Source organism: Limanda limanda, chromosome 14 (genome assembly GCF_963576545.1).
Source record: "Limanda limanda chromosome 14, fLimLim1.1, whole genome shotgun sequence".
Taxonomy (NCBI): domain Eukaryota; kingdom Metazoa; phylum Chordata; class Actinopteri; order Pleuronectiformes; family Pleuronectidae; genus Limanda; species Limanda limanda.
The window spans coordinates 23726704-23747503 of record NC_083649.1 but is presented as its reverse complement, the minus strand read 5'-3'; the positions used below and the strand labels follow the sequence as shown (position 1 = coordinate 23747503).

Sequence of the window (20800 nt, the reverse complement as noted above, 5' to 3'; positions counted from 1 at the left end):
AGCGCAGTGTCAGGCTATTTTCCTCATCAGGCTAATAATGGAATATTGATATTAGCAATAATTTCAGACTCAGTGGGAAGATGTGGGAAAACCCCCAGACTTATCGTATTCATTTTTGCTACCAACACATAGGTTATTGTACCTGAAGTCACAGAATAGGCAACAGTTAGTCTTCTCAGTGGCGGATCTTTATAAAAAATCCAAACTCCAATTTGTAAGTTTGGGTTTTTTGTAGCAAGTCATGGAAATTGAAACCGTGGCTCTGAGGTCTTGTGTGGATCCATTTGTTCAGGGTGTAATCTGATGTGCAAACCTCCCGCACAGACTCTATTTCATCAGTCTGTCAAAGCATTAGGTGCATTCTTACATCCGGCCCTGTACTGAGCAACTAACATGACTAAACCTGTTTGTGTGAGAGATGTGGTAAAATAGTTTAAACATTTGCAGAGACTGTGCTCTGGAAAGTTTTAGTAGTAATGGAAACAACTTAACCAGATAACTGTTTAACTCTTTAACAGACCCTGGTTTCCTCTGCGTCTGTCTCTCTCTACAGGACCAAGCCTCTTGGTGTGTTTTTAAAAAGTATTATTACTTGTTTTTTTGTGGAAAAGACTGATATTATTTAAATTCAGCTAAAATAGACAATAGACAATTAATCCACACACATAAAAAACAAGTGTGAATACTGACTACAGGCCAAATACAGGCCAAATACAGGCCATCTTAGGACAACTAAACATATTATTAATTACCTTAAGCTTGTGGTTTAGACAAATATTAAGTCTTCTTAAATATTTCTCAAATTTTCCTAAACAACAAAACAGTATTTGTTGAACATTTTGGGGAAATTGGTTGTGTTTCCTTTTATTACAATTTTTTTTATTTTAAACTGACAAGAATCAAGTCATGATGTGAACAAGTGCCTCACTGTGGATTCACCCTTTAAATGTGTACGCCCAGGTTAATGTTAAAACAGTAAAAGTTTTTTCAGTAAAAGTTAAATGGTGAAAAGGGAGAACTGTTAAATATAAAAAAGATTACATTGGTTTATCATGAAACCTCTAAACAAGATATTCTCAAAGCTACATTTGTGCTTGGGTCCAGTGCTCATGTCTGTCTGTCTGTCTGCCGGTCTGTCTGTGCGACCTAGTGGATTATTTTACACTCTGATTCATCTGCTTCATTAAAAGACCCACAGCAGCAAGCCAACCCCCTGTGTTACTTATTAAAGGGACGGATCCCTTTCCTTTCTTTAACTGCAAACAGAGATACTTGATTTGTGTGTAACTTGAACAGATGTTATTATGCTTTAATGGATGTGTTTTAGACTGTTCTGTTCATATCCAATGAATCATCTGTGGGGAGAATAGTTTGAAGGTGTAATAATCCATGACACCTCCACAGGAAGACAAATTCAGATTGCCTTGCATGCATTTCCTAAAAAGTGTAAGAAGCAACACAACATTTATTCTGAAAGTGACTCTTCCACCTTATCCAATAGTATTTTAATCTGATTATCCACAAGCACTGAACACATAAGATCATCCAGAGACAAGGATAACAGCACCAAACTTTATCAACACATCATCCAAGGACAAGGTGACAGCACTGAGAGACAAATGATCTGAGGAAACAGCAGAAACATGAACATGCATTTGAAAACAATAAACATCACGACACAACAATTCCAAACTCTCTCAGCTCTTTAAACCAGTACTGATGTGCAGTAGTAGATGCTGTAAACATTGCTGTAAAGACTTTCTGTTCTAAAGGTTATCAGGATTATTCCAGTGCTGAAAAACTGAAGCGTGTTACCTAACCCTAGGATCTTTATTTGCCAAGTGTGTTTAAAAAGAAAGCTGACTAGTTTGATATCACGACTATTATTACTGGTTAGTCAAAATTCAACAAGACTCAGGTCCTCTTTTCCTGTAAATCCTACATGATTATTAAATCTTGTTTATACAGACAGTAATGTAAATGAAAATACAGCATGTAAATTCATATTTGTATAAAGGTCGAAAATGTTCTGCTTGAAAATATTCACATATACTTTTCTTTAACAGAAAGAGTATATTCTTTTTAAAGTCCCAGGGGCGTTTGCAGCTCATTTCGACACAATCTGGGGATTTAAAATCAGGCTAATATTAAAGCCTGGTTATGTTTCTCCATCTGTGGAACAGAAGCCACCAAATTAATTATTTAAAGCTGCTTTGGTCAATATCTTTAAATTTATAACTGATTAAATGATAAATCCAGAATGAGCTAGGAACTGACACTGGTGTGTGTTGTAGTGTCTTTTAGCTCATTATTTAGTTTGGTTTGTTTTGGAAAGAAACACTGTACACTACCTGCTCAGCACCAATTAGTAAACAGATGAAGCTAGCGACTTTAGCAGGTGAATATAGTGGACTATTTTGCCGCTAAAAAGCCAGACATTTCCCTCAGGAGTTCATGGACAGAGTGAATGTTAGACCTACATTCACAAGATAAATAAAAAACTCATCTCAGTAAATGCTAAAATGTTTACTAACGTGTTCTCCTGATCGAAGGAGTTTCAACCATATAGCTACTGTATATAAAGATGGATAATGCATCTGCACTTTCTCCCACTATTCAGAAATGAAGCCAAGACATACAGGATACAAACACTGCCATTTTGAATGGATGAATTTATATGGAGCCAGAGTCTATGCAGTAGTATAGTTTGGTCCATGTCCCATCCATTAACTTGGAGGAGGCAGGTTTTATGACCTATACTGCAGCCACCAGGAGGTGATCAGAACTCTTTGGCTTCACTTTTGGGGAGTTGTCATGTCGTCCATCCTTATATAGTCTATGATCAGAAAAATTAAGTTATAACTGCACAGAGAAACTCACTTAAAAATGTATTAACTTATGTTGTGGGTGATGTTTTGTTTTTTGGCATTTTGAGCTTGTTCTCTTTCAAATGACAAAGCTATCACCGTAATCCTAAGGATAAACTTACATACAATTACATACACAATTCCCTCTTGAAAAATATTTTTGGTGGCACCAGAGGAGCTCTTGACAAAGTTTGTCAATAGCAGTGGAGTCACTCATGTATAAATTAACTAATTTGTTTATGGAAAGCTGACGTAATGTTACACTCACATGAGTGTAAGCTGTGCTATCTGGATTTTTGCATGGGGCTTCACTGGGTTACTGACTGTTTAAGATTAAGTACAAAAACTTGTTTTGATTGGCTGTCTGTTAAACTGATACATGGTATCGGTTCACCTGGGCACAGAGTTTACTTCCTGGAAAGGTGATCTTTGTGAATCTGCACACAGGTTAATGTTCAAACTGCAAGGCCAATGCATCATCACCTTTTGGTGATCAATTGATGAGGATTTAGGGTGTGTGTCTGTGTGTGTGCATTCATGCATGTTTTAAGGGTAGGTTTAGGTTAAGTTTTGGGTAACATTGCGGCTAGGCAATAGTCACTATGGTTATGTGACATGACGTGGTGCGTGCGTGTGTCTTCATATGTGTGTTTGTAATCCTTAACGGTCTTTTTTCTTGTTACTTTAAGAAAAATTACCAATTTGACTGAAGCTGAAACCATGTGAGTAAAATCATATTTGAGCTGTAGGTGCCCGTTAGCTGCCTGACAATAATGAAAACCAACTTGTTAAGGCAACGAAAGCTCTTCTGCTCTGCCTGTCTGAAGGAGCATCCCTCATCTGACTGTACACCACCACCAGGGTACAAGCAGGAAATATTAAAGTGTTACCGGTGCTAACTATCTTTTTTGGGGCCGGTCACTCTATCAGTGTAAGATTACCCTGGGCAATCACTTATCGTTAGTGCTGACTGATAGTGGCTGTGTCAGAGGCAGTAAGGGGAGATGAGCTGTCACCCAGCTCACAGCTCCTGTGTGAGAAGTGAACATGGAGACCACAGTTGTGTCAACACCTTACGACCCCCCCTTCCCGCCAGTCATAAGAGAGAATGTAGGAAGAGAGAGATTCTTTTTTTTTGCATGATCATCTACTGTAGAGCTTTTCCCTAAAGCAGCAGCAGCTTGATATTAAAGTAGCCAGTGAAAGTGACTTCTGGAAGAAAATCTGAATAGAGTTGCTTTGAATCAGAGTCACTGCAGAGGAAAGTTCTGTACTAATTAGGTTTGCATTATGAGTTTCAGTGCTCTGCCGATATATCGTCTCCTTGCTGCAAAGACTAAGAGGTAGTCCCTTTAAAATCTACCAGCACTCCATCTCAAAGATTACACAGCTATTTGTAGCTGACATGAAAGGAAACGATACACTGCTATATTTAGGTGAATGCATTTATCAATAATTCATCCAGCTCTTTCAGCTTCTTGGTTAGCCAGCACTCATAAACTGTATTGCCTTGGAATTGATGCATTATACAGATTCACCACTTACCAGATAGAACAAATCTTTATTTGGATCTTAAGTGTATCACACAGGCATTGGACTCTTGCTAAGTTAAAATACATTATTATAGAAAAGTTTTAAAATGTTGATAAATGTTGATTTACACTAATCCTAATTGTTAAGGGGATTTATAGTGTATGTTTGTATACCTATGTTTGTATGCATATTGCAGGTTTTTTAGTAAAGTGTTGGCTGTTATGATAGAAACAAGGCAGATACTCTCATTAAAGCTTAGCAATATTAATGAGAGCATAATACAATAATTGATTTTACATTACAGATGTATTTTACTGTTTTCATTATGAGCTGCTGTGTTGTGACACGTGACCATTCTGTGCACCATTGTTCTCCAAATATGAATGTAGAGGGAGTTATTTTTGGTGTGCCAACCCCCCCATCAGGAACCGCTGGTGTAAGGTGGCCCTCTGTCTGAGGTCGTGGTAACCATAGCAGGCCTTGGAAAGTGAAATGTGATGCGGCGGGCCCTTTGGGCTGTGCTTCTGAATCACAACTCCATAATGAGCTGGCCGAGCTCAGGCTGCATCAAAGATGCAGCACCCAAGTATCTGTTTCAACTCACAGCGCACAATGGTGCAGTGTCACCTGTGCAGGTGGAGTGGAGGTGGGGAGTGAAGGCTCTCTGCCATCATGGTGTATGTCATCCATACATCCTCAGATTAGCTCACTGTGAAATACCTGTTACTAACTAACTTGTTCAACAAGTCTGCTCCGCATTATACATTAGTGTTTTTGATGTCATTATTACACACTCAGACTCACTCACGCACACACACAGACTAAAAAAAATGACACTCCCATTTAAATAGCATGACAATTCAAAGCATGCATTTCTCATGAACATAATGAGTTCCAATATTTTGTGCACACACAGATCACCTGCCACACACACATGGACAGCCAGGGCCCGGTGTTAAAGGTTAAAGTGTATCGGAACAATCCTGATTCCCAATACGACACCGTTGATTAATAACTAAATAAATGTGAAAAGCCAAGACAAACACACGCATACACACTTTCCTTTCAAAAAACGTTTGTCACTATGTTTTTTTTGTCAGCTAAAGTATTTTATAACATAATGAAATTATTCTTATTACTACGGTGGAGTAAATCAAATTAAGAATTTTTATTTTTGACACCAGCAAATTAAGAAAACAACTTCATCAATTTGATGACACTTGTGCTGCAAAAAGTCATAACACATGCAATTACAGAAGTTACTGCTACTTGTCAGTGGTGATTGAACTTTATAAAGCATTGAACTACAGCCAGGTTCATCCCTTTTTGGAAAACATAATTTTTGCAATTTGCATTGCATTTCTCTATTTGCATGTGTTGTGACATTTTGCAGCACTTGTCGTCAAATTGATAAAGTTGTTTTTTCTATTTGCAAGTGTTTTTTTTTATTTGCACATTATATTGCTATATTATTTCTATAGGTGGAAATGTGAGTTTCCAATCAGCAGAATGTGTGGTAGCGTCATGACCAACTGATTAGTTATAAGACCCCTGATGGCCAATTAATAAGTCATGTTAACACACATAAGGGTAACTCATGCAGCTTGCCAGTAATTGTTGTCAATATGACAATATTTACCAAATTATTTAAAATCTGCAGATTTGTCAAAATTCTGTCTGTTCTTTCATTCTTTTCATGAAATTGCATAGGTTTGTTTAAAATTGAAATATACGTTTCTTCAGGAAGTGTTCACAGAGATATTGGCATGGAGCTGCTGACCGAAACACGTGAATTACTGCTTAGTCATTCTTACCACCAGGGTTCAGTGATTAGTACCAGATAATGTTAACCACAGGAGCTGCATGACTTAACAACCAGGCTTTAGTTTCAGAGGTCATTTTGATATGCAGTTAAGATGACTCAGTGGGGTCAGTTTACTTTTAACTTCTAATAACAAGCCTTTGTTCTTGTGTCAAGGACTACAGAAACCAAACATCTTGTACCCTGGATGAGTGTGCAGGTCAGGACAAAAGACGTCCCTGTAACTGTTTGAATGGGTTTGTGCTTAAGTCACCTGCTGGTTAAAGCATTAGGGTCAAACAGAGGGTTACCATGGTAACAAGGGCTTTGACCAGGTTTTGACAGATGCAAGGGATGTACATTTAATACTCCAACAAATAATAACAAAACTGATGACACAGAAACTTTACAGTAGATCTGTATTTTCGTTGTACTTTTTCTGTTATATATTTTACAACCTGTGTCCTAATGTGTTTTTGTGTATTGTACACAAAAACCCAGTGCTGGAGGAAGTATATAATTCAATTGTATTTGTTAGTTTGTTTGTATAATAATATACGTTTACTCAAGGCACTTTACATAGTAAGTTTGAGACCCAAAAGCACACTTTACTTAAAGTACAAAAATGTACTCAAGTAAAAGTCAAAGTATTTCCAGAGTGTAGCCTATTCCCTAATGCAAATACATCATTAACTGTGTCATATTAATAAATGGCAGTAGCCCCGTATCTTGCTCGATTTGAATGAGGTCTGCATGGTGAGCAGAATAAGGACCAAATTTAATTTCATTCAAAACCACAAAAGAAATTTCTGTCTGGACCAAAGTGGAATGACAGACGGACGGACAGACAGACATCGCATCCACACAAAACAATGCAAGAATACAATACCGTGAATTTCACAAATTCGATTTAAATCCACCACATGATAACAATCTTCCTTATTAGTAGTATTGATAGTGGGCGACTTCTCATGTCTTGTTAATTTTTGTATTAATCTTTTAGAATCATTATTCTTTTATAACAGATACAATCTTAACTAAGATGTGCTGCAAATCTGTTATACCCCTTTGTATCTCTTCTTTGAGAATAACATGGCTCTGTCTGTGTCTACAGGAGAGTCTTTTGACCAGTCCGCTCCCCCAGTGACCGCCGTGCTCCTCCTGACTCAGGGTTATCATGGGACGCCTTCCAGTTCACCTCGCCCCACCCATCCTCCTCCTCCTCTTGCTCCTCCTGACCCACCCCAGCACTCCCTTCAGGCCACAGGTTGTGGAGCGGGCATCTAGTCCTGATGATGCGCCTCAGCCCACAGGCAACTCTACGTTAACTTGGAAGAGCAAGTGTGCAGAGGTCGTAGTGTGTAGACCTGGTGTCCTGCTGCCGGTATGGCTGCCGCTCAACCCTCCACTGGGGGAGCAAGCGGGGAGGGCTATCATCTACTTCCTATGTCTCATGTACATGTTTCTGGGTGTGTCCATCTTGGCAGACCGCTTCATGGCATCCATAGAGGTCATCACCTCTCAGGTATTATAGAACTTTATGCTTTGGGTTATAGTGTAATGGTATTTTGATGTCACACTGAAGTTGACCTTTGACCTTTTTCAATATAAAATGTCATCGTTCTATCATGTCAGTCATTTGGGTAGACTTTTTTCATGATTAGCATATGTTTTTTTTAATTGTGGCCCATAACGTGTTTTTGAGGTGACCTTGACCTTTGACCTTCGATCCCCAGTATTAGATCATCCTTGAGTTCATTGAGCATGTGTGGAAAAATTAAGAAATTTCTTTCAAAACCTTACTGAGATATAACATTTACAAGAAAGGGATGGATAGATGTATGGACAACCTAACATTATAATAACTCAGCTGTTCCCAGCATGGAGGCATACAAACATGGAACCACAGATGGTGGTGATCAGTCTGTTCTGCAAGTTAAGTTTTAAATCACAGAAATCTCAGTTGAGATTATAGTGAAGCCACAACATGTAACATACTATTACAATACTATTGAAATAAGCTCACTTTAGTGAACATGTGGGAGATTAGACTGTGGAACTGCTCAAGATTTTGGACCTCCCAGAAATCCAACTGAACCTCAAATTCCAGCTTATTGTCCAGCAAATTCGTCTGTTACCATGACTCCCCTCAGACTGTGTATCTAACAAAAAACAGTCTGGCAAAAAAAAGGATTTTGAATCTCATTTGACATTGATGACATTAATGGGAGCACATGTGCATCATCAGCGTTTTGACACTTTCTCAAATATCCGCCCCTGCAGGAGAAGGAGGTGACCATCACCAAACCTAATGGTGAAAGGACAGTGACAACTGTGAGAATCTGGAATGAGACCGTGTCCAACCTCACACTCATGGCCCTGGGCTCCTCTGCACCTGAGATCCTGCTCTCGGTCATTGAGGTACGCAGATACATTTATACATTTAAAAAGAGTCTGACTTTTTCTCATATTGTTAATTATTTACATATGCATCTATATGAAAGTTGTAAAAGTATTATCACCATAAAATAAGTGTAAATTGGGATCAACTGTAGGTCTTAAAAACAAACACAGTACAAATACGAGTACCATTTGCAGGTTTATGTCAGCGTGGAAATAGATTATTCTCATTGTCTTTCATGTATAGTTATTCACGTAAAACATGTTCTTTTTTAAATATTTCCATGATTCTTGATAGATTGAAGTCCAGTTCCTATACAAATTCCATCAAAAAGCTCTTTGATTTGCGTCTTTGTGATGTTTGACTTGCTTCACTGTGACAGGTGTGTGGGCACAACTTTCATGCAGGCGAGCTCGGCCCGGGCACCATAGTGGGCAGCGCTGCCTTCAACATGTTTGTGATAATTGGTATTTGTGTGTGGGTGATCCCTGACGGAGAGTCTCGCAAGATCAAACACCTGCGCGTGTTTTTCATTACGTCTTTCTGGAGTATTTTCGCCTACGTTTGGCTCTACCTCATACTGGCTGTGATCTCACCAGGGATTGTAGAGGTGTGTTTCTGTATATTTGACTTTGGTAAACTATACAATAGAGTAAATCAAGTGTGTTAATCATGTAAAGCTCATATTGCCTGTATTACCAGGTGTGGGAGGCCGCAGTGACGCTGCTTTACTTTCCGGTATGTGTGATCTTGGCTTGGATTGCTGACCGTCGCCTACTATTCTACAAATACATGCATAAGCGTTACCGCGCTGACAAGCGGCACGGCATTGTTGTGGAAATGGAGGGTGACCTCGAGCCCAAAGGCATTGACATGATCATGGATGGAAAGTTGTCGGACAGAAGTGCCTGCCCTGAGAACTCCTCCAGTGTGACGGTCTCTGTGCAGACAGGCAATGAACTAGACCCGAGCCAAGAGGAGGTAAGACATGTGGCTCATGAAATACTTGACCACATTGTAGACACAGCTTTTTATTTTAGTTTGACATCTTTGCTGTGTTCAGTAATTAAAGCTCTTTGTCACTATAGTGACTGTTTTAGAAAAAAAGTATTTGTTTAAAGGCACGAGGACAGTAAGAAAGCAGGGGAACAAGACTATTACTCTACCCTATCAGGACCACCGTTGGTTCTAGTGTTTTTATAACATAGGTGTTTTGTGTTTCCTGAAGTTAGTAGAGTTCATTTGCAGCCGTAGTCTGAATGGCAGCAATGCAGCGATGGTAGCATTATCTTGATAAGATCCTCATATTAGTTTTCAAAGTTTTGTCCCATGAGACACTTTTACTCTTTTAACCTTCTAAAATCAGTTATTTGCATTCATCCTCCTATGGACTCCCAGCCGATCCTCTGCAGGACCCGGCTTCACACACAGCTTGTTAGTCTAAACGTCAAACCTCTGTTGGAAAGGGAAACAACTTATAACAAGTTTCCTCTCTTGGATAGGTGGTTCGCATCCTTAAAGACCTGAAGGAGAAACATCCAGACAAAGACTTGGACCAGCTGATTGAGATGGCCAACTACTCCGCCCTGGTCAAGCAGAAGAAGAGCCGCGCCTTCTACCGCGTCCAGGTGACACGCAGGATGATCGGTGCCGGTAATATATTAAGGAAACATGCTGCTGAGCATGCACGCCGCACGGCTGACCAGGACTCCGACAAGGCCACATGCTCGCACATCTGCTTCGAAAGTGCTCAGTACCAGTGCACTGAGAACTGTGGCTCTCTGAGCCTGGGGGTGATCCTGGATGGAGGCACAGGTCAGAACACTTTCTATGTGGACTACTGTACAGAAAATGGCTCCGCCAACGCTGGGGCGGACTACGAATTCACTGAGGGTACCTTGGTGTTTAAGCCAGGGGAGACACGCAAAGAGATCAAGGTGAGTAATTAAAGTGATAGCTATTTTGGTAGTCTTGATTTCAAAATGTTATCATCTATGATGTCATTATCCTACCATAAGATCTTAAAAAAATGTTCTGTCAATATTAGCTTTAGTTTGTGTCTATAGTCTCGTAGGATACAGTGATACCTTGAAATCATGTGCAAGTGCATCTATTTGCAGAAAGTTCTCTTTCACACATCACTATCATTTTCTCAATAACAAATCATTCCCTATCATATGATGAGGGAGGATTTGTATATCTTGGAAAATGTGTTTTATGGACCATGACATGACATCTCGGGGGGGAAAAATACACACACACTCACACACACACACACTTGTGTATATGCCGAGTAAGATTGCAATGTTAGTTTACATTAAACATCAGTCAGTGGAGAGTATTAGACTATTATTTCAGGGTTAGACATTGATGGATCCTCAAAATCTGTCAAATTATTAAGTTGTGTTGAAGATACTTTTGAGTATCTACATCCATGAGGAGAATGAACACTTTTCATCCCCAGGTCGGCATCTTGGACGATGACATCTTTGAGGAGGATGAGCATTTCTCTGTGCGTCTTCAGAAAATTAGGTTAGAAGAAGGCGGAAATGAAGGGACAGGAAATCCACCCAAAGGTAGACTAGTGGAGCCGCTGATTGCCACCATCACTATCTTGGACGATGACCACGCCGGCATCTTCACCTTTGGTCAGCGGATGCTGCGGGTGAGTGAGAGCACGGGCATGCTGACGGTGACGGTGGTGAGGAACTCAGGCTCCAGGGGCACTGTAGCTGTGCCATACCATACAGAGGATGGCAGTGCCAAGGCGGGGGTGGACTATGAGGAGACTGGAGGGGAGCTGGAATTCACCAATGAACAAACCAGGTGAGGCAGTGACTAGCAGGTATCAATGTAGGAGTCAGAGTCAATCTGTTCTTTTGAGACTGTGACTGACTTTGTGTCTGTTATGGTTACATAATTTGGCTTCTTAACATACGATAAAATAAAACAAAGCTCCTCAATGATTAAGGAGCCTCAAGCAAATGTATTTTATAGGTCAAAGCCTACAATATTCTATATTTGTCATTTTTAATTAACTCCATGAAAAGACATTACATTACATTTCATTTAGATGACGATTTTATCCAAAGCGACTTACAATAAGTGCATTCAACCATGAGGGTACAAACCCAGAGCAGCAAGAATCAAGAAAATACTATTTCTTCAAGAACACCAAACTACAAAGTGCTATAAGTAAGTGCCGACAAAGATAAAATGCCCAACTTTGGACTGTGAAAGTCAGTGTCAATCCCATTAGTCCCTATACTGAAGACATTCTTCTTTAGAAAGGGGCCAAATATACATAGTTTCATTTTTTGTGATTTGTATTATGATTTACCATTTGTATAAAATGTTCCTTATCGATAAGTACAGATTTGGAGTATTTATGGCAGCCTTGAAGTGGTGTAATTAACCAAAAATATTTTTACAGCATCAGGCCAATAAAGGAACACTAAACATACGCTTTGACTCATTTGCGGGTTTTGAAACTTTTTGTATACACAACAAAACATTTATTTGTAGGATAAGTTCATTGTTCATTTCGGTCTTTTCATTGATAAGTGTATAAAGCATTTCAAAAGAACTATTTCTTAAGTTTTTGAATGGAGCAGACATTTTGAAGGAAAGTGTAACTGCAGTATAAGTCTTCAGAACAGGAACCTTCATTTTCTCATTCAGCCAACTTCAGCAAAATAACTGACAAAGCTGAATTATGGTATGATAGTCCACTGACAGTTTTCCCAAAGCAGTAGTTCTGAACGACACACAGCATCCTCAATGCTTCTAGTTACATTTGCTTATTAGTGCTGTCAGTAAACAAGCACCTGAACCTCACTTAGAGATTACTATAGCTTGTCAGTCACCCGCTCTAAGTAGAGGAGGTCCTTTTAGACAGAATTACCCCGACGACTTGACACCCAAAGATAATACCATCCCCGATCAGGTGTGGGAACCTCCAATCACCCCATGTAAGGTGACAGATTGTTTTCCCATTAAACTTTCAGGTTATATAAGCTGTGTTTGCACATGCACTAATTGTACACTTAGTGAAAGACTCTGTTATGTAACAGCGCCCATCAATGGATGCTACACAGTCACAACAATAACAATTTGTGGATTAGAGTTAATGGGCAAGTGTTCAAGTGGTTAGCTTAATCATTTTATTTCTTTTTTTCATCTGTGAACTTTACATGGTATTAAGTGTTCAGACAATGAGAAACCAGAGTTTACAGGTTGTTTTGCACTTCATTCAGTTTATCTATTTCCTTGGAAAACTGTGTACACAATGTTCATCCCTGAATTATTTAAACACCAATTGTGATTAATTATTTAGGTCACTTCAATTTGTGATGTGATTTAGATGGTAGAGGAAATGGTTTGGGGTTTTTATGTCCCTCATTGTTCATAAAAGGGAATAGCAAGCCATTATTTTGTTAAAGAAATAAAAATGTGTGTGCGTGTGTTTGTGTATGTGTGTGTGTGTGTGTGTGTGTGTGTGTGTGTGTGTGTGTGTGTGTGTGTGTGTGTGTGTGTGTGTGTGTGTGTGTGTGTGTGTGTGTGCTTTTCATATCTCCAGTAAGACGTTACAAGTGCGCATCATAAACGTGGAAGAATATGAAAAGAAGGAAACCTTCTTTGTTGTGCTTGAGGATCCCAAATGGCTGAAGCGAGGACTCTCTGGTGAGCTTTTACATTTTATCATTGATGTCTAAATGACTTGTGTCATTATGATCAAAAATTATGCGGCAATCAACAAATATCAAAGAAATATATTTTACTTTCTCACTTAAATTTATATTATCAATATCCAAGATCATGTATCAAAACAATAACAATAGCAGCGTGGGCGACTGCGTGCCGGGCACCTGCGTCAGAGCCAGTAACCGAAGATTACACGCTGTCATTCACTGGAGTCTCTGTTTCACTGTAGCACTGCAGCCACTGCAGCCAATTATGAATTAAGTATCCTTTAGTTCCCTGTTCCCTATAACCTCAATGGGACAACAGGATGGTGCAGGAACTGGGTATGTCCATGTTAGTGGAGGTCAACAAAATCAATAACATCAGTATAAATGAATAGTAATTTATTTAATGAGGTAAAGTGGAAATGGAAGCTAACAATGTGGGTGTGCCGTGCATGCCAAACGAAGACAAAGGAGAGTGTCTTTTTTTCTTTTGCAGCTTTAGATTCTTTGAGGCTACTCCGATGTGTTAGAGAGAGTTATTGAATCTTTGTCTTTCTTCCCTCACATGCAGCGTTGTTGTTAAACCAAGGTAAGGTTTGGCTCTTAAAGTTGCACTGTGCAGCATTTTCAAATACCCATACATAACTGTGACATTGCCCATTCATCCATAAAAACATTGTTGCTTCTTTGAGATCAGTGAATATCTTGCCCAATGCTTCCTGGTGTGAAAAATATTTTTCTTCTTTATGTTATTCTCCCTGGCTTAGTGCTTCTGCTTGTTTTACTGAAGAGCATAAATAAGGTTTTATTATTTTGTTACTTCCTTTTCTTGTCATAAGCATCTCTGAAAGCTTGCTTTGGAGACTAATGCCATTTTTAATTTTGGTACTTGTACTTTTACTTTTGATACTTAAGTACATTTCAACACCAGATACTTTTGATACTTAAGTACTTTTAATATGAGCTACTTTAAGACTTTTACTTAAGTCATTTTCTGAGGGGTGACTTTTACTTTTACCGAAGTCACTTTCAGGTAAGATATCTGTACTTTTACTCAAGTATGGCTTTCAAGTACTTTGTACACCACTGCAGGTAACTGGAGTAGGTTCAGTAGTTTGTTTAAGAGATCATCTCTTTCATAAAAATAATAAGAACTTGAATTTATAAAGCGCCTTTAAAGAGACCCAAGGACGCTTTACATATAAAGCATCGCGTTAGTTCATGCAGGAAACTAACGCGATGGAAAGTCATGTGCTCAGCTATCATAAGCTGTCAGCTACTGATAAGTTTTTGGGTGCTCATAAGTCACTCACCAGTCACAGCCCATTCTCTCAACAAAGCGGCCCTTTTAAATCGACCTCCTCCTCACTGTCCCTGCTCAGCTGCACTGCCACCCACACCCTGCTGCCGGCAACTTGCCTCCACCACCGCAGCCTCTGACTTTTAGTATCGAGTCCAAACATGATTGTGGTAAATGGTATTCATCTTGAACAAATTAATTGTGCCTGCTACACTCACTGGGGGTTTTGCACGTGTTCCAAATTTTCCATACAATTTCTGGAGTTCATATCTAAAAATGGGCTAGGATACTCACCTCAGGGCAAAAATACCTTGTCATTGTCACCCCAATAACTTGTTTTCATCAGGGAGTAAACGGATGCTGCACAAAGTACCTTTAAAACTTTGTATGTTTGGGCCTGTACCCTTGCCTGATGTCTAGAATGTGTGTGTTTTGTAAGTGGGTATATTACAGACATGATCACAAACACCACTGCTCTCTCCTGACAGGAAATCCTAGCCCTGAGGAGGAGGAAGCCAGGAGGATCTCTGAGATGGGTAAACCCATTTTAGGAGAGCACAGCAGGCTGGAGGTGATCATACAGGAGTCCTGCGAGTTCAAGGTGTGTGAGTGTCTGACAGACGACAACCAGGCTCTGTACTCAAATAAATAATTCATTACAAGGAAAAGACAAGTTTGAAAAATATAAGCTTTTTATTATCTTCATTGGTTCATGAAAACAGTGGAGTGACAGAAAAGTTTACATTTAGTGTGATAATAAAACGCATCTGCAATGTGGAAAACTTGATGTATATGTGTTTTTAACCACCTGGTGCCCTCTCACACATCAGACTCCCAATGGAGTACTTGACCAGGTACAGTTACTGCCAGCATGCTGTGTGTTGTTGAGACTTTTCTCATTCCATTCCCTACTTCATCTCGCATCATAAACTTGCAAAATACTACTTCTCCCAGTCTTCAAATGTTCTTGTTTCATGCATTTTGATTTGAGATAAAGAGAGGCAACATGTGGATGTCAGTATGCGCCGTGTGAGCCATGTTAGAGTCGGTTTATTCTGAATTAAATTCAAATTTTACAGCAGAACTGGGAAGCTAGTGGTTTTGTGGATACACTATATGTGCCATATCCAACACTGTCATATTTGTACTGAATATTACGCTGGACCTTGTCTGAATTAAAGCTCAAAATAAACAATTTGCAGAACAAATTCCAAAGAGGCTGAAGAGAGAAATGTGGACCGATATACTCTATGTGCAACCATGTGAGCCGTCTTCTCACTGAACTTTTCAATGTGCTATAACAGAACACTGTGGACAAACTCCTGAAGGACACTAACCTGGCTCTAGTGATTGGCACTCATTCATGGAGAGAGCAGTTCATTGAAGCAGTCACAGTCAGTGCAGGTCAGTGGTTGTTAATGCATTTGTTTTTTTGTGTGTGTGTAACCTGTTAATGGACAGTATTTACTTAGGATTAACTAGGAGTGAGTGTAGTGCAAAAGCTCAACATTAGTCACATTCACACAGTGCTGCTGTACTATTTAGTGCTTCCCTTTCAGAGATAATTTGGAGTACAGCTGCATGTCTATTGTACATATATGTAATATACATATATAACCAGGTAATTATGTGGTAAAAAGACACATTTACATGGTCTAATGTTCCAGACTTCGCCAGAAATGATAAAATATAAAATGTGAAATTAATCTGTTCCAGAGTGGTTAAATAAACTTTATAAACTTTTATTAATTTAATGTAGGATTTGAAGCCGCAGTCAGACTGTGTATTGAAACAGAGTTAGAGGCATGGAGTATGTCAAAGATGATTTAATGAACAATGTGAAAATGTGCTACTAAATAGTGTGAGTCAAGGAAGCTAACTGATAACACAATTAAGGGCAAACCTACACCAAGGACTAATAGTCTCCATATGATACCACATTTATATTCACTGCACCAAATTATGCACACTCATAAATATCAGTATATACTCTCGTCTATTTTTTTAATCAATATCCATGAATTATTCTCTGAGAAATCAAGGAGAATTTCAAAAAATGCTGTATCTCTCAATGTTTTCAAGAGTGAAAGTTCCTGGACCCCTGATCTGGATCCACACCACAATTTAATGTTGTCTTTCCCGACCTATACCACATCACTCCACCTAGTTTTGTAGTAATCCATTTAGTGGTTCTTGCAAACTTTTGCTAACTAACAGTAAGACAACAAATGCAGAGAAAAACTTGGCTGAGGTAACAATCAAACCAGGTGGTGTGGGGTCAGATCAGAGTGGTTTCCAGTGGGAGAGCAGGGGAAGTGTGACAGTTGTAGAGGATCCTGGGCAGAGAGATAACAGAGGTTAGGGATCAGGCAGGCATACAAAATATAAGATTTATCAGGCTCATGTTAATACCATGAGGTAAGACAACTTCTTGGCAGAGAGGCAGTGTTCACACAAATACCAGAGGCCAGTAAGTTGCTGAGCCAGGATGGAACCACAAAGGAAGACTAAATGTCCAGATTCACAACAACAACAAAAAAGTTATTATAGCACTTACATTCAGTATTCTTGTTTACAGATTAATTATGACACTACAAGCTGATGGACTCAAAATGTGATGCATAATTTGTGGCTGATGCATTTTATTGCTTCGATGATATTTCTTCACTGTGTCTTCTTTAATCAGGTGATGAAGATGAGGGACAAGAGCAGCGAATGCCCAACTGCCTCGACTACTTTGTGCACATAGTGTGCATATTTTGGAAGCTTGCGTTTGCCTGTATCCCGCCCACCGATATCTGGAATGGCTGGGCGTGCTTCTTAGTATCGATCTCTGTCATTGGTTTCTTGACCGCCTTTATTGGAGACCTGGCCTCCCACTTTGGCTGCACCGTGGGCCTGCGAGACGCTGTCACTGCAGTGGTCTTTGTGGCACTTGGGACTTCACTTCCTGGTGAGTGAATTGTACCTCAGTTTCTCTTCATTGAAGCAAATTCAATTGAGATAAAAAGTGTGGTTGAGGAAGTTAAAAATCCTATTAATTTTCTAAATATTGAGATTTTACTTATCAGCCGTAATATTTTAACCATCCCAGGAAGACTTTCCACAAGCTATAAGACTGTGAAACAATGCTGCTGTCAAAGCCACAAGTCTGTATGCTATCATCTCTGTTTTAAGAAAAAACGTATTACGTGTTACCATCGAATTGTTTTCCACACACATTCAAAGCATTACGGCTTTGATGGGATGGTTCAGCGTTGCATTACGTTACAAAAGAGAAACCATTCTAACATGCTGTGGTTTTTTAGAGATGAGGAAAAGAGTACAAAGGGGTGAAACTCAGCTCAGAATTTTCGGAAAAGTCAATGTAGAAAATGAAATTGAGCTCTGGAGCCAGAGCTGATTTAAAAGTGGGCAGTCACTGTAAAGCTCTATATGCTGTATGTCCCCAGGTATGTAGGATAGTACACACTGCAACTAACCTCTTTTCTTCTCCAGATACGTTTGCCAGTAAAGTGGCTGCCACTCAGGACCAGTATGCAGATGCATCAGTGGGAAATGTGACTGGAAGCAATGCAGTTAATGTGTTTTTGGGTATTGGGGTGGCCTGGTCTGTGGCTGCTGTGTATTGGGAAGTCAAAGGTAAGGTCTTCCGTGTGGACCCTGGCTCGTTGGCCTTCTCCGTCACACTCTTCACCATTTTTGCCTTCTTAACTGTGGGAGTGTTGATGATACGCCGGAGGCCGTCCATTGGCGGCGAACTGGGAGGCAAACGGGTCCCTAAAATCATCACCACACTATTTTTGTTTGGACTCTGGTTCCTCTACATCCTCTTCTCCAGCTTGGAGGCCTATTGCCATATACAAGGCTTCTGAGAGGGCGTGGTGTGGCGAGTAATGACTGCAAACACACACATCAACAAGACGTTGACCTGGTCAGTGCTGTTACAGTAACTACCACTGAAAGGCCTGTCACCACTTGACAACCGCTGCCATGGTTCAAGAAGAAATTAACAAAATTCTACAGACCTGCACATGCAAATTTGTGCGTTACATCCACTCCAGGACAGTTCCAGTCAGTAAAATAGACAGACTGGTTATTTTCCGTTAAGTGGATTAAATAACCTGCAGTGACCATTTTTGATGAAGGAGTTCCAATGGTCTGCACCTATGTGAAGTCACTGGATTTTGCATCGTACTGGCTATACCCTGGACTTCAAGTTTGGTCTTGTTTCTTGTAGATGCTGGATCCGTATATTAGACTCTGTATTTAAGAAAATTAATAAGAAAAGCAACGTCAGGTTGCGTTATTACGGGATATTACACAACAAGCTGCTCTAAAAATCAGGGTTGAACACCACTCTTCTTTGTGTTACAGCAGTGTAGCCTGCTGTTATTTTATATCATTACACCTCTGAGTGTATCATTATGTTTATGCCATGGCCACTGCTCACAAGCAAAAAGTAGCTGTCATCAAACTGTCTTATTTAATGTCAGTGAACTTGGACCTGAGCATTATTCATGCTCTACAAGTCAATTTGACCCGTTACAGTTAATGCACAACATAACTCTGCAAATGTCCTGTTTCTTTGGCTACCTCCGGTTTTTGTGATAAATTAAAAACAATAGTTAGACTGATGAAAACTGTGTGACTTGTCCTGGTGTTGATTTTTGATTAAACCCTGCCAGCCAATCAGAAACATAAAGCTTCTTTGGCCATGGTATAAAAACTGAGCACAGTTTGGGAGATGAGACCTTGTGAAATATCTCACGCTAAATTTAGTTTCTCCAAGATATGTGACATGTATAGTGGAATGTACTGCACCCACTGAAGTTAATTTCACAATAAATATTGATGACAATAATGATGAAAAATGCACTAAATGGATCAAATATTGAAATGTAAATTGACAATGAGAAACACAGACAATGAATTTCTAATAAGCTGTGCAATGAAGAAATTTGACCTAGTATCTGCCATTTAGTGTGACTGTTTGAAAGTGATGATTCATACACCCTGATAAGTCTTACTTGTTTATCCATGCTGTATTTTAATGTCTTTATAATTTATTGTATTTGACCTGGTATGGACAAAAGTATATTATTGTAATTTATTGTAAGTTGTCAATTACATTGAAATTTTAACTGAGTGTCTGCATCGGATCCATCATCCACAGTGGTCAAGAACTGCATTACTTCCTCATTAGTGCAGAAGAGGACATGGCTTTTCTGAGGGAATGTGAAATTTAAGGCATACTGATATAAATATGAAAGCTTTTCAAATCTGAAGATATGTTTCAGGTTTGCAAATCTAAGACACATTCAGGATCCCTAAAAGGGCAAAAATATTGGGTATTTAAGACGGTTTTATGATGTAAAGGCCATGAACCCCATATAGGCATATGAGATACAATCCAAGTAATAAATGCTGTGGTTCAAATACAGGGACAAGATTTATTTTTTGGGAACATTTTTGAATTGAGTTTCTGATAAATGTCTCATATACAAAGTAAGTTAAGGGGAAAAGACATTTCAGGATTCTGGTAATCAAATACCAGGCTGTGTAAAAACTGTCATCGGAAAGCATTGAGTCCAAAGAACAAGATGGATAACACGTCTTCACTTCCTCCCGTTGTACACAAATAATGCTTAAATATCTTGGACTTTGGTGCTGCCATCTTGCATATTTGACATAAAGGGTCAAGCCTATTATTTAATTCAATTTTATTTGTATGGTGCCAAATCCCAACATCTCAAGGCACTTTAAGGTTGAGTCCCTACAACATTAAAGAGAAACCTAAAAGTCCCTACATATCTGGCAGCCATGGAGAGAGAGAAAAACTCTGTTTAACGGGAAGAAACCTCAAAGAGAGGGAGAGAATGTAACATCTGTTTAAGCTCTGTCAGGTTGTTATAATGAAGATATATGAATAGATGTAATGCATGTGCTAGACATATCATTCAAAATTCTCAATCATGATGTTCAAATAAATAATTAAAACCAAATATATCAGAAACAGTCTGACATTCATCAGTATTATAAGTACTAGATACATTGACAGAACCCATCTTTAAGAAAAATGTATTTAACATCTACTTTGACTGTTTCATTGGGTCCATGTCTTATCAACTAACATGGAGGCAGTGGTACTTATGACGAGTTCTGCAGTTAAACACCAGCAGGAGACCAAGATGATTATCTACACTTTTG

The 20800-nt window shown here is 39.2% G+C and overlaps 1 protein-coding gene across 6 annotated transcripts; it reads left to right on the top strand.

Moving 5' to 3' along the window:
• The first annotated feature begins 7378 nt into the window (after window positions 1-7378).
• slc8a2a (solute carrier family 8 member 2a) lies at window positions 7379-18465 on the top strand. Of its 6 annotated transcripts, none has more exons than XM_061085961.1 (12): window positions 7379-7726; window positions 8485-8622; window positions 8985-9212; window positions 9305-9583; window positions 10105-10539; window positions 11067-11428; window positions 13182-13285; window positions 13862-13879; window positions 15079-15191; window positions 15895-15994; window positions 17277-17543; window positions 18089-18465. In XM_061085961.1, the coding sequence occupies exons 1-12, from the start codon at window positions 7379-7381 to the stop codon at window positions 18463-18465; spliced, it is 2769 nt and encodes a 922-aa protein (XP_060941944.1). The 6 variants fall into 6 exon arrangements, with proteins under 6 accessions (XP_060941944.1, XP_060941945.1, XP_060941949.1 ...); XM_061085966.1 differs by lacking the exon at window positions 13862-13879 and adding an exon at window positions 14509-14526 and having other exon boundaries at window positions 7550-7726; window positions 13182-13289; window positions 15089-15191; XM_061085965.1 differs by lacking the exon at window positions 13862-13879 and adding an exon at window positions 14130-14140 and having other exon boundaries at window positions 7550-7726; window positions 13182-13289.
• The last annotated feature ends 2335 nt before the right edge of the window (window positions 18466-20800 follow it).

Excerpts from the sequence above, each read along its gene's own strand:
- slc8a2a (XM_061085961.1), top strand. The coding sequence starts at position 7,379 with ATGGGACGCCTTCCAGTTCACCTCGCCCCACCCATCCTCCTCCTCCTC. Across the intron at positions 15,192-15,894 it reads AGGAGTCCTGCGAGTTCAAG|AACACTGTGGACAAACTCCT; the intron begins GTGTGTGAGTGT and ends GTGCTATAACAG. Across the intron at positions 15,995-17,276 it reads AGCAGTCACAGTCAGTGCAG|GTGATGAAGATGAGGGACAA; the intron begins GTCAGTGGTTGT and ends TTCTTTAATCAG.